Source organism: Cyprinodon variegatus, unplaced genomic scaffold, assembly GCF_000732505.1.
Source record: "Cyprinodon variegatus isolate N-32 unplaced genomic scaffold, C_variegatus-1.0 Scaffold380, whole genome shotgun sequence".
In the NCBI taxonomy this organism is placed as follows: domain Eukaryota; kingdom Metazoa; phylum Chordata; class Actinopteri; order Cyprinodontiformes; family Cyprinodontidae; genus Cyprinodon; species Cyprinodon variegatus.
In genome coordinates this window covers 345,225-364,003 of record NW_015150833.1, presented here as the reverse complement: position 1 = coordinate 364,003, position 18,779 = coordinate 345,225, and the positions used below count along the sequence as shown (strand labels likewise).

The following is an 18,779-nucleotide window of genomic DNA, read 5'->3' as shown; positions in this document are numbered from 1 at the left end:
ATATTTGATAAGGGTTTCTCATTTATGTGTTCATAGCTAAAGATCAATGCTTTGGATAAAAAAACTCAAGAGAAAAGAGACGAACCTTTGTTCCTTGAAATAATAGTGGATGATGTTAATGATAATAATCCAGAGTTTGAAGGCAGCCTTAATTTCAATGTGGATGAGCAAACTACAAGTAAGTAGCAGCAAACTTAAAAGTCATGTCATATTCATGGAAGCATTTCCTGTAAACATCCTCTAAATAAATAATTTTGCCGATAGATATGGTAGTGGGGAAAGTGAATGCTACAGACAAAGATGATCCCAAAACTGATCACGTTAGGATCAAATTCACACTCAAAGATGGGCTGGAACATTTTGCCATCAACCCAGATACAGGTGTCATCACCACGGTGTCCAATAAACTGGACCGAGAGGTAAGCACCGCCATCTCTAAAGACAAATGATTGTGTTCCTAAAGCTGTTATTCCCTAGTTTGAATTCAACTCTAATTTCATTCCATTTCTGAAATATATTTTAAGACAAAAGACAAGCATATGGTGACTGTAGAGATCAGAGACTTGAAGGGGGCACCAAACGGTCTTTCTAACACAGCTACGGCAACGATCACCTTGAACGACATCAATGACAACCCACCAACTTTCAGAGAAACATCTGTAAGTGCTTAAAAGCTGACTAAATGAATATTAAATTTCAAAGTGTAAGAGGATGTTTGCTGCCAAATATTAGACAGTCTGTGTGACACAAATTGCTGGCTTTATTTGTGTGCGCATAAAAAAAATAATGTTGGTGTACATGGGTACCAGGAACCGGCCTAATCCCTAATTCAAAAACACCCTGTGATTTTTGTTTTTTGTTTTGTTTGTCTTGTTTAGTTTAAAGCCACCACTCCAGAAAATAAGGAGGGGGAACATCTTATCCTTAGAATTCCTGTGGACGATAAAGATTTGGAAGGCACAGATAACTGGGTTTCCAAATTTGTCATCACAAAAGGAAATGAAAATGGATATTTCAGGATTGATACTGATCCCAAGACAAATGAAGGACTTCTCTATGTTACAAAGGTTTGTTGTTAGACTCAAGAATTGTTTAAGCATAATATGATTGATACTTATTCACAGGACATCAACTTTTATCTCTTCATTTACATTTTTTTACGCCCCACTATGTTCTCTAGCCCTTAGATTACGAGAAGACCAAGAATATGGAGCTCATGATTTCGGCCCAGAATAAAGCAGAGCTGAAAGGCACCACTGCCCAGTGGCTGTCTGTCCCAGTGAACGTTGCTGTCACTGACATCGACGAAGGCCCTGAATTCCTTGCTCCGACTGTTACCTTCACAGTTGATGAAAACTTACCAAATGGCACAATAATAGGAACATACAAAGCTATAGATCCAGAGACCAAGAGCAGCGACGGAATCACGTAATCCTCTTTTTTTTTTTTTTTTATTGCTTTAATTTTTAAAAGGGATTTTCTTTTTGTGGGTTGACAAAACTGTAGAAAGGACTTGGTCTAGAATGTTCTGACCTGTGGTACTTTGTCTTCACTCAGATATTACAAGATGAATGACCCAGGCTCATGGGTTAGAGTGGACAGACTATCAGGAGAGCTGACCGTTTCAAACACAATCGACCGAGAATCCCCTCTCGTCAAGGATGGAATGTATAACTTAACTGTGCGGGCCGTTGATGCCAGTAAGTTGTCACAGAATGCACTGCATAGATAGCAACATCAGGATAGGCACACTTTCTTGTTTTTAAACTACACAGATATATCTCCGTTAGCCAAAACAATTATCAAAGCCTCCTGTGCTTTTTAGTCCGCAAATTGTTTTCTATGCACAGGCTATTCAAAAGAAGTTGTTTGTATGCCATTTAATTTAACTTATTTGGGTTACATCATATAGAGTCATGGGAAAACAATCCTCAAAACTGGCAATGGCATCCAGGATTATGGTCAAGATGAACAGCTGAATAGGAGATGACAGGGACAAGAATGTGCAGAGCTAATGGAGCATTTTTCCATTTTTTCATAGTATTGGGAAATGCAAAATGTGTTGTCACTGATTACAAGTGTTTAGTTTAAAAATTCATTTTTGAAAAAAACAACAAAACACATGCAATTAGATGAATTTGTCATGACTCATGTATAAAATGGTTAATGATTGATGTTTGATAAATGCACATAGATTCTGTGGTTTGCAGACAACTTGTTAAACCACCAGATTGGTACAGGTTGTTCTTTCTCATTCTTCCTGATTCCTTTTTGATGACAGCATTTTGTATCAACCTTGTGTCTGTTTAGAATTAAAGCCACACCTGGTACCTGTCTGAACATACTGTCTTTGCTTTACCAGAAAAAAAAAAACACCTGTTGGCATAGAACAATCTCTATTCCTGGACAGTGACTCATACGATCTTGTTTGATTTTCGGTACCAAGGAAAGTTGTAATTGTTTCCTTGGGAAAAAAAAAACTTTGATGGAAAATAAGCAAACAAATTATATGATCTTAGGTTTTCTGTGCAGACTTGTTCAAGTTCTTGTTAACTAGTTTTATTCCTTTGAATTTTAGGTTCCAAGACAGGATTAGGACAAGTTATTCTTTTAATAAAGGATAAAAATGACAACACTCCATCGTTTCCAAAGAAACTGCAGATGTGTGAAGGAAAGGATGACATGATGACCTCCGTGGTGTTTTTGGTTGAAGACCGTGACCTCATTCCATATTCTGGCCCCTTCAGTTATGAAATCCCTGCTGAGCACAGTAGCAAATGGCTTGTGAGATCACATAATGGTTGGTATTATCTACCTTCATAAGTTATTTTTTGATGTTATGCATACAGTTAGAGTAGAATAGAATGATGGTTAGCCCTCTATGTTTTAAGAACTTGTTGAAAATAGTATTTTTCTGATATGAACATTATATATAACCATGGTTAAAGGTTACCAAAAAAGCATGCCAATCTTTTATTAAAATGTCTTTATTTCTGCAAATAACCCAAAATGTTTGGAATCCAGTTATTGAAATATATCAGAAACAAATAAGAAACTTTGGAAAATGTGTTATTTTGTGCAAGAAGTCCAAAAACAACCACTACTACCCCTAGTGATAGGCAACTCATTCAGTTGTTTACATCCCTTATTTTATGTTGCAATTAGTAATTTCCATAAATAGTTCTATTGATTTTAATGGGTTAAAAGATTAATCCAATCAATAGCTATTTTTTACACTTACTAAATTCCTGTTCAAAAGCCTTTGTACTCAGTGTTTTTTTGTATACCCTTAAATCTGACAAAAAGCAGCATTAGGGGCGTGGGGGTCCAATGGGAGTATTAAAACTTAAAAACATCTCAGTGCAACGAAAGTTACACTGTAACCATGGTTCTATGAATTCCTGAAGGACGGCCAGTCACACCGATCACTTGAAACTTTCCAGTGAGAGGGTCCTAGCAGGTGTTATTTATCGACTTTGTTTACACTTGACCTGGAATTATATCCAGGAATGATTCAAGCAGGTCTCATGTTAAGACAAGCTCAGACATTTGCAAGGCTAATGACAGGTTGTTTATTTTATCAATATATGGCTTTTGATTAAAAAGTGATTAATCGCAATTAATTAACCACAGACCCTGTAATTAACACAATTTAAAAAAATGTATAGAGTCCCATTGGTAGTTGCAGTATGTTAAGTTACTCAAAGTTGCCAAAATCTGTACTTTTAAAAGTGAAGAAATGGATGCTTTTTTTTTTTTTTTTTTTCTAATTACATGGCATTATAATTTTTTAAAGAGTTCTACATGTCTTTCTTCCTAAGCTACTGCCGGAATGTTGCTGGCAAAGGAAAAACTTCCCAGAGGGCTTTACAATGTCCCTATAACTGTGAACGATCAACAAGGACATGGTGAAACACAGATGACAGAAGTGATGATCTGCCAGTGCGTAAACAACAAATGCATAACCAAAGATCGCTCTATAGCCCTGGGACCGCTGGGTATTCTGGCCTTGCTCTTACCCCTGCTCCTCCTCCTGTTGCTCGGTAAGTCTTTTTCCTTAATCATCTCGACAGCACATCAGGGAAGACTCCCTATGTGCTGATAAATAAAATGTGATGTATAAGAAATTAAAGACAAGCAAATCAAATGGATGTTGTAGTTATAGGGTGTCTTGAGATTTAGAAATGTTTTCTGAGGCATGGAGATGATGCAAAGAAGCATTATTTAGAAAAAGAAAGCTGAGGAGAGCGTGGTCAACATGCACAAATAGTGAACAGCTACTATGCCAAGCTGCTTTGAGGGGTACTACATGATATTTAGATTTCAGAGGCCAGTGGCTATCTAGGGCTGCACAATAGTAGAAAACCTTTCTATTGCAAATTGTAAATAAACATTGCAATATAAATTTTTATACATGCATATTTCCTTAATTCCTCTAATCTCTGCTTTCATAACTTTTAGCTTTGACATATCATTTGGTTCTGCTACCCTGAGACTTTCTTCAAGGGAATCATTCTGGTTAAAGCAGTTTATATAAAAACACGAACAGTGACGTGGATGACGACAGGGGCAGGCAAATGTTGCAGCTGATCTACCCTTTTTAGATTTTTAATTTACATGTTGATTTAGTCTCAAGTTCTGTTCCAGTTTTAATGCTATTTGCAGCTTTAATGCTGTAAATACTAAGGCTCTAAAAATGTTCAGCTGATCATACAGAAGTTGAGTACAGATTATATTATCCTGTCAGAAATTTTAATTTAGAACAAATCGAGACCAAGATAGTATTTTTTTTATGTTCTCACTAACAGTACAGTATAACAAATTGGAAAAAACACAATTTATTTTGTTTGTAGAACATTCTAGAATAGAGTTTTAAGGTAAAAGTTTAATTTGACTTCATAGTTAAGTAAAATATAGACCCTGTACTTCTTTATTGCTTTAACTTAAGTAAAGTATTGTAGGCACTTATAAAACTGTCTTTTTAACACATGTATACGTAAATCTACTTAGTTAGTTAATTAGTTAATGTGGCTACTTTTGACACCTTTTAATTTATAAAATGAATTAACATGTAAGAATCTTTAGAATAAACCTTTCATCCTAATGTCAACATTATTGTTAGCTATGTAGTGGGTATATTATACCTGTTGAACAAGGAGTGCCACGCTGGACTTTGGAATGTAACAGCTCTTTATAAAGCTTCAGGCGACATTTTACCTTTGCTTTAATGTTGTACAGTTGCCAGAAAAGCAGCTCCAGTTTGCATTAAAATGACACAGTAGCTGTGTAACTGAACAAGAGATTTTCATGATCTGGTTTATAGTTTATGAGCGTAGCAGAGAAAGCTATACGTTTCATACAGGCAGCTCAGTGACATTAAAGTTTGCTCTTCCAGCAATACAAAAGATTGTGACATTTAAACTTTTATTAGCTGCACTGTTAGCACATTTAGTCTCACTAACTATCAAAGGAGCTTTTTATTTTTCTGATTTTAAACCATTCATCTGGGAATTGGTCTTCTAACATGTTGCTACCGTTTCAAGGAATTTTTAAGCCCAGAAGCAGAGCAACATTCTTTGTTTTGTTGTTTCTAGAGCTTAACTCTAGTTGCTTCTCAATAGTGCTCCAGATCAGATTTTCTATATCTGGTGCTCAGCCTTACAGCGTTCTGAGGGGATTTATTTTGAAAAAAATTGTTATTGTTGCAGCATCGTCACAGAGCCACACTAGAAAATCTGCCACTAAACAAACTATCAATTCAATGCATCCTACTATCCAACTTCTTTTAAATAAGTACTGTTAGCCACAAAAATAAATATGCCACTTGTTTACACCTTTCTTTCCGTCTGTGTTAATATTACAGGTTTACTGCTGTTCTTTATCTGCACTACAAAGACTGAGAAGCACCGAATTGAGGACAACGCATATAGTAGTGGGATCCTACTTCCATCGAACACAGAGGCACCCGGCGATGAAGTGGTAAACATATTGTCCATGGAGAATTAGAAACTCCTCTGCTGTCTTCATTTTTCCAATATTTAGCACAGAGTAATTCATTAATTGGGGACTTTTTTTGTTTTTCAGGATTCTAGTCTCATACTTCTTCCTAATTCTGGGATTGAGCAGGCAGTGAAAGGTTCACTCAAGGGTTCTTTGCTGAATGTCGGGTGGGTGGGAAACAGGAGCGCAAGCACAATCGGAGGACACAGCCTGCACGAGAATGGATTTCAAAAGAGCACTGGTCTTAACACATTGAATATGCATACGATTTCCTCCAGCCAGTTTGACCAGTATGGTCAGCACGTTGGGAGTCAAGTTTTCAATAGTGGCATGGATTATGGTCTCTACGGCATGGACAAATCTCAACGTCAGGCTTGGCAGACAAACAGCCTTTATTTGAAACAGGTAAGATTAACACACAAATAAATGTGGTTTTGATTTTTGGAATTTTGTCATTTTATCTAAATGTTCAACATGCGGTGATAGCCTTTTTCCCTTTATAAATTATTTTTTCTTTAGCTCACTGGTAGGTCTACTATCAGACTGCCATTAACATCCTAAGCTGCCTTGTTTAATCACTTTGCACTGCAAGTTGCATCTTATCATGCAGGCTTAGCCCTCACACACAGTAATAACACATAACCCCTCTCTGTTTCCCTCAGAAACTGGCATACATGAAAGGCGCAGGGGATGAACGCTATGCGGATGACCTCATCCACGCCTACGGATATGAGGGGACGGGCTCTGTTGCCGGCTCCATTGGATGTTGCAGTGATTTCGATGGCAGAGAGAACTTAGAATTTATGAACACTCTCGGGCCAAAGTTTAAAACTCTTGCATCTGTTTGCACAAAGAGATGAACAAAGACGAAACAGTGGTGTTTACTTTTCATTGTACAATATTTAGATGCTTGGGATGTGAATGCTTGGAATGGACCTGAATGACGATCCTGTTTGTGTTTTGTTTTTATTGTTTCATGCTAATATTTTTTATTTTGTTTTTTAGTTGAAGTCTTTTGCACTGAAAACAAAGCAGATGTATTTTTTTTATGTGTTCCTGTGTGCTAATTTGCTTCTATAGCCTTGGTTATGTCCAGATTAGGTTGTATATGAAGACAGCGGAAAGTGTAAAATCTTTTTGTAATTACTTTTGGTTTTTAGGTTTTTATAAATCTTATCATAAAAGAAGTTGTATATTTGCAGTTGTATAGTGCACTTTTTACTATTTCAGACTTCTTGTTTCCTTTACTTACATTTCACAGTATTTAATACATACAACAAGTTTCCACATGCATAACTCATTTAGATTTTTGGTTCCTTTCGTTTTACTTTAGGTTTTTTCCACTGCCTGTCCAATTTTTGTAGTAATTGTGTGGAGGCACATTCCAGGAGCATATAAATGTGTGTGACTGGGTGTAGCTCCTGCTGAGTTTCAGAGGGATTATTGCAACATTCTGAGACAATGAGCATGTGAAAGTTAACAGATTGGTGTAAAAAAGAAGGGGTGGGGTGTGACAACGCCTTCAACGGAATGCGTGCCCTTACACAATGCAAGGTCAGACAATTCGCTCATTATTGAAGGGGATCAAATATTTATCGTTAGGTAAAGTGATTTGTAAGTGCATTTTTGTACTACTGTATGTCACATGATGTAAGTTTTGCTGCTGTCATTTTTTTTTAATGAGCTGAAAAGTGTGATAAATTCTAGTAAAATCTGAAGCTAGGTTAATGGATATAGTTTAGTGGGGAAAACCATAAAAAAACATAACAAAAAACAAAATAATCAATGTTCCAACTTGTAATTCATCTGACTTTACCAAAGTCTGTTACCAGGTTGAAGCAGGTGCTTTGTCAGCTTATGTTTTGCTGCTCCGGTAAATAAATTACTGGGTGTGGCCTTCTGAACAGTACAGTGTTGCAATAGCTCGGTCCTGTAAAGACAAGCTTACAGTTAGTTTGTTGTCAAGTAGGTTACATGCCAGAGTTAGAACTTCCTTAGTTTTTTTTTTTTATGCTACTCAGTTCCTCAATATAAAAAGCACAGCATGATAATTGGCAGCAATAATAGCAACACGCTTCCTAAAAAAATAATTTATAGTTTTTGTTGCTTGCAAGTTTAAAAAAAAATCTTTTTACCATAAAATATTCCCTTTTTAGATGAATAAAACCATCTACTAGAATAGTAAGGAATGTCCAAATGAACATGTATGCATAGTAACATGAAGTACAAATTGCAATAGAAATACCTTCTTTGTATTGATTTTTTCTAATATTTCATAAAGCTGTTATTTGTAAATTAACAAAGGTCATTATTGTTAATGCCCACTGACTTTACTGGTCAACACTGCTTACCTGTTAATAAAAACATTTGCCAATCGGGCCATCTAGACACAGTCGAGACAAGTGATTACAGATCAAACAGAGACTTTGAGAAGGGAGACTATATTCTCTAAGTGTTTCTAATGTGACAATGTGACAATTTTTAATGTTAGATGGGCTCTTCCAAGTACTGCAGAAACAACAAACACGTACATCCCATAGAGCACCAATGATGCAAGAGACACAGACTGTTTTCAATCCTACTACATTGAGGAAAACTATAGGTTACTGACTGACGCTTCATACATATATATATATATATATATATATATATATATATATATATATATATATATATATATATATACACTATACATACAAGCGGATATCTCTGTTTCTTTTAATTTTCAAAAAATTGCGTTTGTTATTGGGAGGGTTTGTCAATACTTATGATAGCTGGATTATTGGATTCAACATAGAAAGAATGAGGTAACCAAAAAGTAATATTTTAAACATTATACCTTCATTGTAAAATTGTGTTTTTACAGTTCCTTAGACATTTTTTTTTTCGACAAAAGCAGATATCTTCATTATTTGTTTTTGAGTAAAGGCAGTTAAATCCAAATAAACATTACATCTTCTGGTTACATCAGTTGAGCACAACATTTGTATATTATATGGTGTAAATAAATGTAATTCAAGTCAGTAACTACAAGTAAGATAAAAAAAAATACATCTATAAAAGAAAAGGCATTTATAAAATAATATTTTGAGACGTTCAAATACAAAATTATTAATTGCAATAATGTACGCACATATTATAATACAACTTTGGAATTATGTAAGGCTGTAAAAAAGATATGAACATAAAATAATTTGTTGTTAGACATTCCACAGGGGGCTAATTAGGAGAATTTAGGAAACTAACCTGAGAGAATATTTTTTATAAACAGCCCTAATATATGAAAAGGCCATTTTGACACAGATACCTGTATGATAATACAGGTATCTGTGTCAAATAATGTATATAAGACTTGCTTTACCAAGTATCTTTCATTTGACACAGATTATTTAGGTTGTTTCTACAGAGGAGTGTGAAATCTTTCACTTTCATTTGAACAAAGAGGATGGAAAAAGTCGTGGAAGCAGCCTAAAAATATATCAACATGAGATACAACACTTGTTCCGTCTCATTCATTCTTTAAGGCAAATAATAAATAGAAAATACAGTAAAAGAAAATCTTTTAAAAGGTTTTATGTAATAAGAAGGAAAAAACAAATTTCTTTTAGGGTTGTCAGAGATGGGTTTTTTTAAGCAGCAGTAAAGCATAAACTCAAGTCCCGTTATTCCATACATCACTTTGTATAATGATCAACCTTGTAGGCACTTGAACCATAATGCTCCTTTACTTCTGTAAAGAAGCAATCAGTTCTAAGGCAAGAGCATGACATTGGTGCATTGCTTGTAATTATTTGAATTCATACTGTGAAAACAACATACGGTGTGTTCAGTTTCCACCAGAGTCTGGAGATACTCAACTCCATCAGAGTTCGTATGAAGCTCAACTTTTTGCTGACAACATAGATACAGAAAGCTACCAGAAATGTTGGGCTGTATGACGAAAAGCAGAATCAGAATCAACCCCTTGGGTCATGTGTAGCTTTTGTCGCCAAACCTCTAGGATTTAACTCACCTTCACAGATTTAAATAAAAGGCTTCGAACTTTTTTCTTCCTGTTGTTCAATACTAGCAATAGCTCAATAGTAGGCTACTACGTGCAGTCAATTATACATGCAGCATTCTGTATATGGTATAGAAATCTCTATTTTATGGAAGATTAAGAGCAGACATTAAATAATGATTTGCATGCTTACAGTAAAAAGGAACAAAGGAAAGTAAAAGTTTAATAATATCTTGCTAAGTACTTCCTTCACTGTTTAGATGATGAATTGTGGGCTACTGTAAAGCTTGAGTGTAACTAAGTTACCAATTAAGATATATCATGCACAACAGGGTCAGTGTGGGTGTTGTGACAGGATATTTAACTATAAAAAGCAAAAAAAGAAATCTTGTTGCAATTACTGTAATAGACACTAGAATTCACTGTTTCCTCATAACCTAAGTGTAAAAAAAAAACGGAAGCTAGAAACTAGAGTGAAAACAACTCTGTGTGTCTCTCCGGTGTGCAATTAAAACAGCTTTAGTTAATTGGTGAAAACCACAGTAGGGCATCTAAAGGGAGGGGATGTATCAAGGTGCAGCAGGAGTGTTTAAAATGTACATTTCAGCTTACGGTAAAAGTACAAGGGCAGAAAAGGCCCTTAAATTAGAGGTCTTCAACGTTTGGATCGTTAAATACTTCACAATCAGCTCATCTTTGGAAAAATAGAAACAACAAATAACTAACAACCTGATTAGTTGCTTTGAATCCCCCAAAATAAAAAAAATAAAAAATTGGATTGTAAAGTGTTTAAATCTACTGTCAACCTGTCAGTGAAGCTTAAAGTCAGATGGGAATGCAGCTCGGGTAAAAATAAGAAAAAAAAGAATTGGAAGTGTGATTCTTTGAATTAATTTAGATAAAATTTTTTCAGTAAAACATTCAAAAGGTTATACATATAAAGATTATTGTATGCTTTCATACATTTCAATTTGAACTTGTGCTACAGTACATAACAATAATAAAATAAAAGTATTTTATTATAGGTATATCTATCTTATGGAAAAATAATAAGTCTACATCATCATCACTCTACATGGGAAATACTAGATAGAAAGAGAATAATCAATGAAATGTTGGTAAGCTAATAAAAATTTTGACCCTCCATTGAGTGCTCTGGCCATATTAAAAAAGAGTCGTTGTATGGAAAAGAAAACGTGTGATAGAAAGAAGATTTAGAGGAAACAGGCATAACTGCAACCTGAGAGTGTCAAGCACAGCCCATTTAACATTTTGAAAAGATTTGCAAGATGTCAACTGAAGCTGCAGACAGGTATTGTTTTAAAATCCCAATTTGTGAAACCTCAGCCCTTCATGCCTTATTCTGCTTATAAAATTTATGGAAAAAAATCATTATATGTTCAGCAGTACTTTGTATCTCTTTAAACTGCCAAAACTACCAAATTAGGTTTAATGAATGTGGTATCTTTTTATTTTCATATATATTTTTTACATTTTGGATCCATTAATACCGTTTAAAGTACAAAATCATATTTTGTGCAGTACTCAGAAATGCTCTTTTTTCAGCGTTACATATGGCCTCCAATTGAACCATAGAGGGCCCTTGTGAAAAATGTTCTGGGGGTACCACTGTTGCATAGTATTCATAAACCAAAGCATACACACATTTCGGGTACTGGAAGAACATTATCATGGCCGAAGCAGAAAGGTCACACTTAAAATCACGTGTAGCATCTGAAAAGTGGCCTGAGGAAGAAATGACATAGATGCTTCAGCTATAATCTGATGAAACTTGATAGAACCTGCCAGAAAAAACTGGACGGGTTAGAATAAATGTGTGCAAAGCCTGCAGAGACTTAACATGAAACTAAATATGCTTTGACCTATAACGCCAAAGATTCTTTTTATATTTTAATCCAAGAGACTTTTCTCATCTTAAATGAATGCTTAGAATTGGTAAACTGTGTGCATGCTCATATGTTTATCGAAAATATTTTTGATTGAATATATATTTAAGCTGCATGTTTTTTTTTTTTTTTAGCAAAGTTGCATTGCAGCAGGAAGGTCCCAGATTTGGTTCCCAGCCAACAGTCTCACTGCATAGAGTTTGCATGTTCTCTCTGTGCATACATGGGTTCTCTCTGGGTATAACAGCTTTCTCTTACAGTCCAAAAACACTGCTAGGACAATGGACTGGTGACCTGTCCAGGGTGTACCTAGTCTTTTGCTTTTAGACCGCTTAAAGGGGAACAGCGTTTTTTTTTAATATTGGCCTATTGATTTCACGTTATAACATCATGTTCTACTCACTATTAGTTTTGTGTCATTTGTAGCTGTTCCAAATATATTCGTTTTTGTAATCCAAGTAACGTCTTCCTATGGACAATGAGTTGAAGGCACAAACTAAACTGTTCATAATTCATTCTTTACGGTACGCCAGCATTCATAACATGTAGGCGAATCACTGTGCCCCAGACATCCGCGGTTTTATATTTTATATTTATATCTTTTAAAAACAAAGCTGAGTGTGTATGATGTCATCCGCGCGCGCCGGCGACCATTCATTCATCCTGTCCGCTGAACTGCTGCTAGTTTTACTCACATGCCTGGACGATGTCTAGTGCTACTACCACAGATGATCTCGCTCTCGAAATGGAATTGAATGATTTAGATTAGGCTAGCCAAATATATAAGGGGTAGAGCGTAGCCGCCTGTGGCCCAGGCTGCCTTTCACAACTCCAGTCCGGTGCGCGGATGACGTCATACACACTCCGCTTTGTGCCTGTTTGGCTGTTACACCATCCTGGAGAGAAATATCAGCTGTGCTGCTGCCATTAAATCCTTTGTTTATAGAGATTAAAGATCGGCCTGTTTTTCAGTGTAGTCCTGTTTCTCTGACTCTGACTGCCTGGATGTGCTGTCTTCATCCTCTGACATGGAAGCTGGCTCAGAGCTTTTCTGCCTGGCTGTGTGTTTCCTGGACCGGGCCGCCTTTTACAGCTGCTTTATGTATCTCTGCTTCTGCAAATGGTCGCTTACACTGAGCCTGGTTCTGCTGGAGGTTTGTTCCCGTTAAAAGGGAGTTTTTCCTCTCCACTGCCGCTACAAGCATGCTTAGTGTGAGGGACTGCATTCAAGTCAATGAGTCAATGCAATGAACTGGTTTTAGATAGCAAACGTTTAATCAATTTGACTGTATGATCTGGTGAACTGTAAAGTGCCTTGAGATGACATGTGATTTGACGCTATATAAATAAACTGAATTGAAACTGAAGTGAATAGTTCAAACCCTTTTTGATCCTTAGTTGTTGCATAAATAATCCTATGAGCACACAAAAACATATTTCTTATATTTAATCACTTATTTAGTGTATTGAACCATTGGATTTGTTGAAGGTTAAAATTATTGGGCTGTATTTAGAAACCTTGATATTTTTTGTAATGTCTTTGAAAAACACCTTTTGAATGTGAACTGTCTGTGAACATTAATTATAACACAGTTTCTTATATGTAAACAATAGATACATTAAACTTCTAATACTGACAGAAAAATGGCAGCTCAGCTTGTCATAAAGCGGGACAGATGGACCCAGTATTCAAGGTGAGACAGCCAGTAGGAAAGTTCAAAACTTTTATCAAAATAAAAACATAAACAGACGGAACAGAAGTGAAGCAGCTGAGAATCTGCAGGTCACGGCGACTGCAGGAGGGTGGCGGGGCACCGCCCAATCACAGACACTCTGGTTGTGGGAGAAACACAGGTAATTAACCATGAAAATCTGACAGGAGATGATTATCAGAGTGAGTCACTTACCTGCTTTAACAGTTCATTTCAGACTGCCAACTGACGCAGCGCACATCACACAAAGAGTCCCGGGTGCTGCAGCCCCGGAGGACTTGCAGGAAGCTGATCAGAGTGAAGGGAAGACACATCTGATAGGAACAGTTGCATACAGGCCAGGGGCGTCAGCTGACCCAATACTATACAGGGCACAATAGGGCACAAAAAAAAAAAAAAAGCGAGCGCATGTGAGTAAAAGAGTAAAAGATTTTTTGGGAAATTTTTTATTTTAAAAGAGCATGGGCACAGATAATTAATGCAAGCATGCAAGCAAATATTTTATGGCACTTTATTTTTATTATTATTTATTATTATAATAAAGCATTATTATTATAAAGCATCATGAATAAATTGTACAATCAGATTTTTATTTTCTACATCATCAAATATCTACCTCAACCAAACTGAATTCAATTTGCCCACTCATGAACTATAATTAGCTATAATTAGAACCAATGATGTTTCTGGGCAGTCCTCAACAACTTGTGATAGTAACATACAAGTATCACAGGGGGGCAAATGTTTGCTAACGAATCCAAGCCATTAGAATGGGAATTCCCATCTTTACGCAGAGATTGTAGTGGCCTTACACAATCGTTCTGATCTGAAAGACAAATGTGTTTACCGGTAGGTCTGTTGGTAACAAGACAGCGTTAAAATGACAGAATTTTGTTGGCCTTTGTAGTTTTTAATTTCCCTTGAAATATATGATACTGGTAGCCTACTTCCACTTAGCCCACCTCAAATAAAATTTCGCTGTGATGGCAGAACAGTTTCCATAATTTTTTTTTAAAACTTTGTTTTGCAAGTCAGTTAAGCCAATATTCCATTCTATGTCTTTTTTTTACGTATTGCCGTGCAGAAAAATTGCAGCTAAATAATGATAAATAATGTTCTGTATACCGTTATGGTAACTGTACTTTTTCAATAAATGAACCTAGTATATTATAGGTTCAAAGAGACTCATTCATTCCACTGGTAGTCTGTTTAGATCAAATAGAAATAGACGCCTGCCTCTAATTCTAACCGCCGTCCAATAATGGCCTGGACCAAGATGTACCTGAGTGAAATAAAGGCCCCGTCCTATATTAGAGGAATATATAAAAACTATTTATTTTCTGGCAATGTGTTTATTTGCATATACTATGCAAATTAACAAACATCTAGAAAAAGTACACTATATTATATTATTTACCATGTGAATCCCAGATTGTTTTTTAACAATTGATCAAAAAATGGAATGACGCTTTACTAGCCATTAAAGATTAAATATTTATCTTGCACATCTAAAAAATATGTAGAGATATATTTAGAAACATTTTAGTTTTTAATTTGAAATTAAATAATAATAATAAAAATTTTTTTGTATGTCTTAATCAGGGTCATTGGGTGTGGGGCGGAACCATAGTGCCCTCTTTTGGCCAGCCGCCACTGGTCTCGGCTTCATTTTTGTGAAGCTAGAGTTCTCCTCTCTCAACTCCGATGTGAGAGTGGAGCTGTGAAAGTGGAAAATTCATTTAAAAAATCATTGCCCCAGGCATACCCAGGCACCGCACATCCACAACGGGGCACGTGCCCCTGTGCAAAGGATCTGCCAACGCCCATGATCCAGGCTTCCAGGAATCCTTAGTTCTCCCAGGCAGGTTCTAAGTCAGATGGAGTCCAGAACCTCGACCAGGCGGACACGCACAGATGCAGAACAGGCTCTGAAGCAGACGGGCAGGCTCAGGGGTTGAGGGTAACATAGACATGACGTTGAACCAGGATGAGCAGAACTTTAAACTGGTCTCCTCCTTGGAGCAAGGCTTACAGGGATAAAACTCATCCTCCCCGCGTACTGAGCCAAAACACTGAGGACTCGGCGGGGAAGGATTAGGACACGATCAGGAGATGAGACAAATATGAAACCCTCTTTTTCCACTGGCCGCCTGGAACCATTAAACGAACCAAAAAAAAAAAAAAAAAAACTGACTAACAGATGAAACAGAAAACGAACAGAGAACCAAAATAATGATCTGGCCCTGAATGCTCAGACTGAACTAAATATAAACTGAGGAAACAGGTGAATGAAGTAAATGATAATTACAGCAGAGAGGGAACGGCAGGTGAATGAAATTAAACAATTAAGGTGGAGGAATCAGGTCAGATCATGACACAGCTCTGCATAAAACATTGTTTTTAGGAGCTTAACAATTGCTATTCAATATGAAGAATTTGCTTAAAAAAGCCTGTCTTTGATTGGCCCTTAGGTTTGGTTTCTTTGCATACAGTTAAACAAGTTTTGAGTAAAGAGAGGGAGCTGAGTAAGAGTAGCAAGAGCCAAACCAGCAGGGATCTGTCAGGCAAAGCATGTTCAGAGATAAAGTGAAATGCTTGCATAGACGAAGCAGAGCGTGCACAGAAATGTTGTCAAGCGAGCAAAGGGCCCAAACCCAAACCGCCCCATATGCACTACGCCTTCACTATCAAGTGTAGCTCCCATAGAAGTCACACTTGCAGCTGTCGAAGGAGAATATATTGAGGGTGGGGGTTATAAAAGATTAGAAAGGCCTCTTCCCTCCATCAGAAAAGCAAATTAGTCATTGCTATAGCAACACAGTTATGCCCCATGAGCCTGGCCGTGGCTCTGCGGCGCAAGTTGAAATGAAATCTTCTTCCTTTTCTTAAAAATGAATTTATTCGGTCAATTAAAACATTTCAAAGAGGACCTTCCCTTTTGGAATTTATTTTCCTACCTTGTTATTTTCTGTCAGTGTGACGAAGATGCAGCAAACCAGAAGAACATTTAAATGCCCGTGTTTATTCAGCCATTAGTTTGCCGTTACACCTGCTGCAAAATTGCAGTGAGTTTGGGATGGGGCCAAGGAGTGAATCAAGAGCAGAGGTGATAAAGCAGAGTTTGTCAGGGCACGGCAGACAGGCTTTGAGCAAGTGTGTGAGTTTAAGTGCTGCACATCTGTTCCACTGCTGGCTCAGACTGGTAACTGTGCACTCTGGTCGGTGGTACAACAATCACACCATACATGTACAGGAAACAAGCAAGAACAAATGTTCCTGCGTAGGACTTTAGTATGTATACAAAAAAATGCAATTAACTGTTTACATTTTTTAGGGCATGAAAATGTTTCATTTTAATTCATTGAAATGAACAAGTGAAAGTCCTTGTAAAACATATATCAATAGCTGTTAACTAGACCCTAACTGATTTAACATTTTTAATGTATTTTACTTTACAAAGTAAATAACTTCAAAAATTATAATTTTGTCTTATACCCTATTACAGAAAATCCTTAATATCGCTAAAAAACTTTCTTTCCATAACACTAGGGGCTACATTTTTCAACTAAACCAAATATAAATTAAAGAAACACATTATTATATATTACCAATTTATTATTGCTGTATTAAATACTAACTAAACAAAATATTTTCTTTTTCCTCAAACATTCTAAAACTTATACAAACTTATTAATTATAACAACACATAAATATATAAGTTTACTGAGTAAATAAAAACTAATAAAAGTGACAAACTAACATTTAAAGACACAATATTTCACTTACTGTCAGTGATATATAGTTTCAAGATTTAGAAGACAATAAAACGTTGCTACATAGATTAAAAAAATTAAATAAGACTTAACAAATAAATACAGCTGTAGTAGTCAGATTAAGATTTACATTTAGTGTTTGCCCTAAACGGGAGAGTAAAAGCCCAACATTTGAAGAAAGTCTTATTAATAATAGAAATGTGACAAAGAAAATCTCATACTAAACACCATCATTTTTTCCGTGTGCATTGAATATCTATCTAGATGCACCATACCAGGCAACAGTTAATAAAGATGAAACATCTAATCAAGTGTATTTGCCCCTTAACCTCAACAGGTGCTTCCAGAAAAGGACCTGCTTTTTCCAATGCCTTCATGTGCACATCTCAGCTAAAGTACTCAGAGAAATTCCAAAAGAACCCTGTCATTTTTGTTGTTGTCATAATTGGACTCAGAAAGCTTCCTAGCTTTATGAAATGAAAAAAACAAACAAAAAAAAAACAAAAAAAAACAGGGTATGCAGGAATTTACCTCTAAACTTAATCAAGTCACTAACCCTGCTTCGTGAAATGGGTATTTTCCACTGCCCCATATGCCATTTTCAGTTGTAAGCCACTATTTCAGCGATAAACTATCAGCTCTTATATTTAACACTAGTAAAAAATAACTTTCACGTCTAGTTACAATTAGAATTAAAACCAGTCTACAGTCACAAGAAGTTTTTGAGTCCAAGCTGCTGACAAAGAAGATACAAATTCTTTGGCAGATAACTAACTTGGCACGGAACCACCGGAACTTTTAATTTGCTCCTAGCCCTAGGCGCCTGGATCAAGTAGCTAATTTACCTCTCTAGCGTGCAGTAAACTTCTACCAATGAGCTGATGTTGACATCAAATGTGTTAAAGCAGAGAGACATGGCTTCAAAGTGGGAAGAACTACACCAAAAAAAAATTGCTTCCCATTGCTTTATAAGAGGACTTACAGTGAAGAAAAATTCCAAAAGAAAAGGCGCCATCTTAACTGAAGATCCATAAGTTTGATGAATAGAGGGTCCTGTATCCTAATTTTGTAGTGAGATTGCTTCAACTTTCCTTTTGGAAAAAGGAAACTTACAATGGGTTAAAAGAAATCTGAGAGCTAATTGGGCAAAAAATCTGAGAGCTGAATAGATGACACACCTTCAATTGATCTAACTTCATAAATACAACATAAGCTTACCCTCCAAATGGGAGATGAGAACAGTCTGGGAATAAACACTCCGATTCATAATAAAGGGTGATATAAAAAATGTTGTCTAAAGCTTTTTATCATTTCCGTTTTCTATGGTAATAAAAAACAACCTTGGTGGTAATAAAAGAGAAACCAGTTTGGGTGAGGTAAAAAAAAC

General features: G+C 36.1%; 1 protein-coding gene across 1 annotated transcript; it reads left to right on the top strand.

Annotated features, from left to right (window-relative positions):
* The first annotated feature begins 23 nt into the window (after positions 1-23).
* LOC107092424 (desmocollin-3-like) lies at positions 24-8,365 on the top strand. The gene is made up of 11 exons (XM_015386909.1): positions 24-178; positions 265-419; positions 525-659; positions 879-1,067; positions 1,181-1,428; positions 1,558-1,700; positions 2,579-2,800; positions 3,822-4,043; positions 5,864-5,979; positions 6,085-6,405; positions 6,663-8,365. Exons 2-11 carry the CDS (start codon positions 267-269, stop codon positions 6,858-6,860), a joined length of 1,947 nt encoding a protein of 648 aa, XP_015242395.1. The 5' UTR covers positions 24-178; positions 265-266; the 3' UTR covers positions 6,861-8,365.
* Positions 8,366-18,779: the final 10,414 nt, after the last annotated feature.

Excerpts from the sequence above, each read along its gene's own strand:
- LOC107092424 (XM_015386909.1), top strand. The coding sequence starts at position 267 with ATGGTAGTGGGGAAAGTGAATGCTACAGACAAAGATGATCCCAAAACT. Across the intron at positions 2,801-3,821 it reads GCTTGTGAGATCACATAATG|CTACTGCCGGAATGTTGCTG; the intron begins GTTGGTATTATC and ends TTTCTTCCTAAG. Across the intron at positions 4,044-5,863 it reads GCTCCTCCTCCTGTTGCTCG|GTTTACTGCTGTTCTTTATC; the intron begins GTAAGTCTTTTT and ends TTAATATTACAG.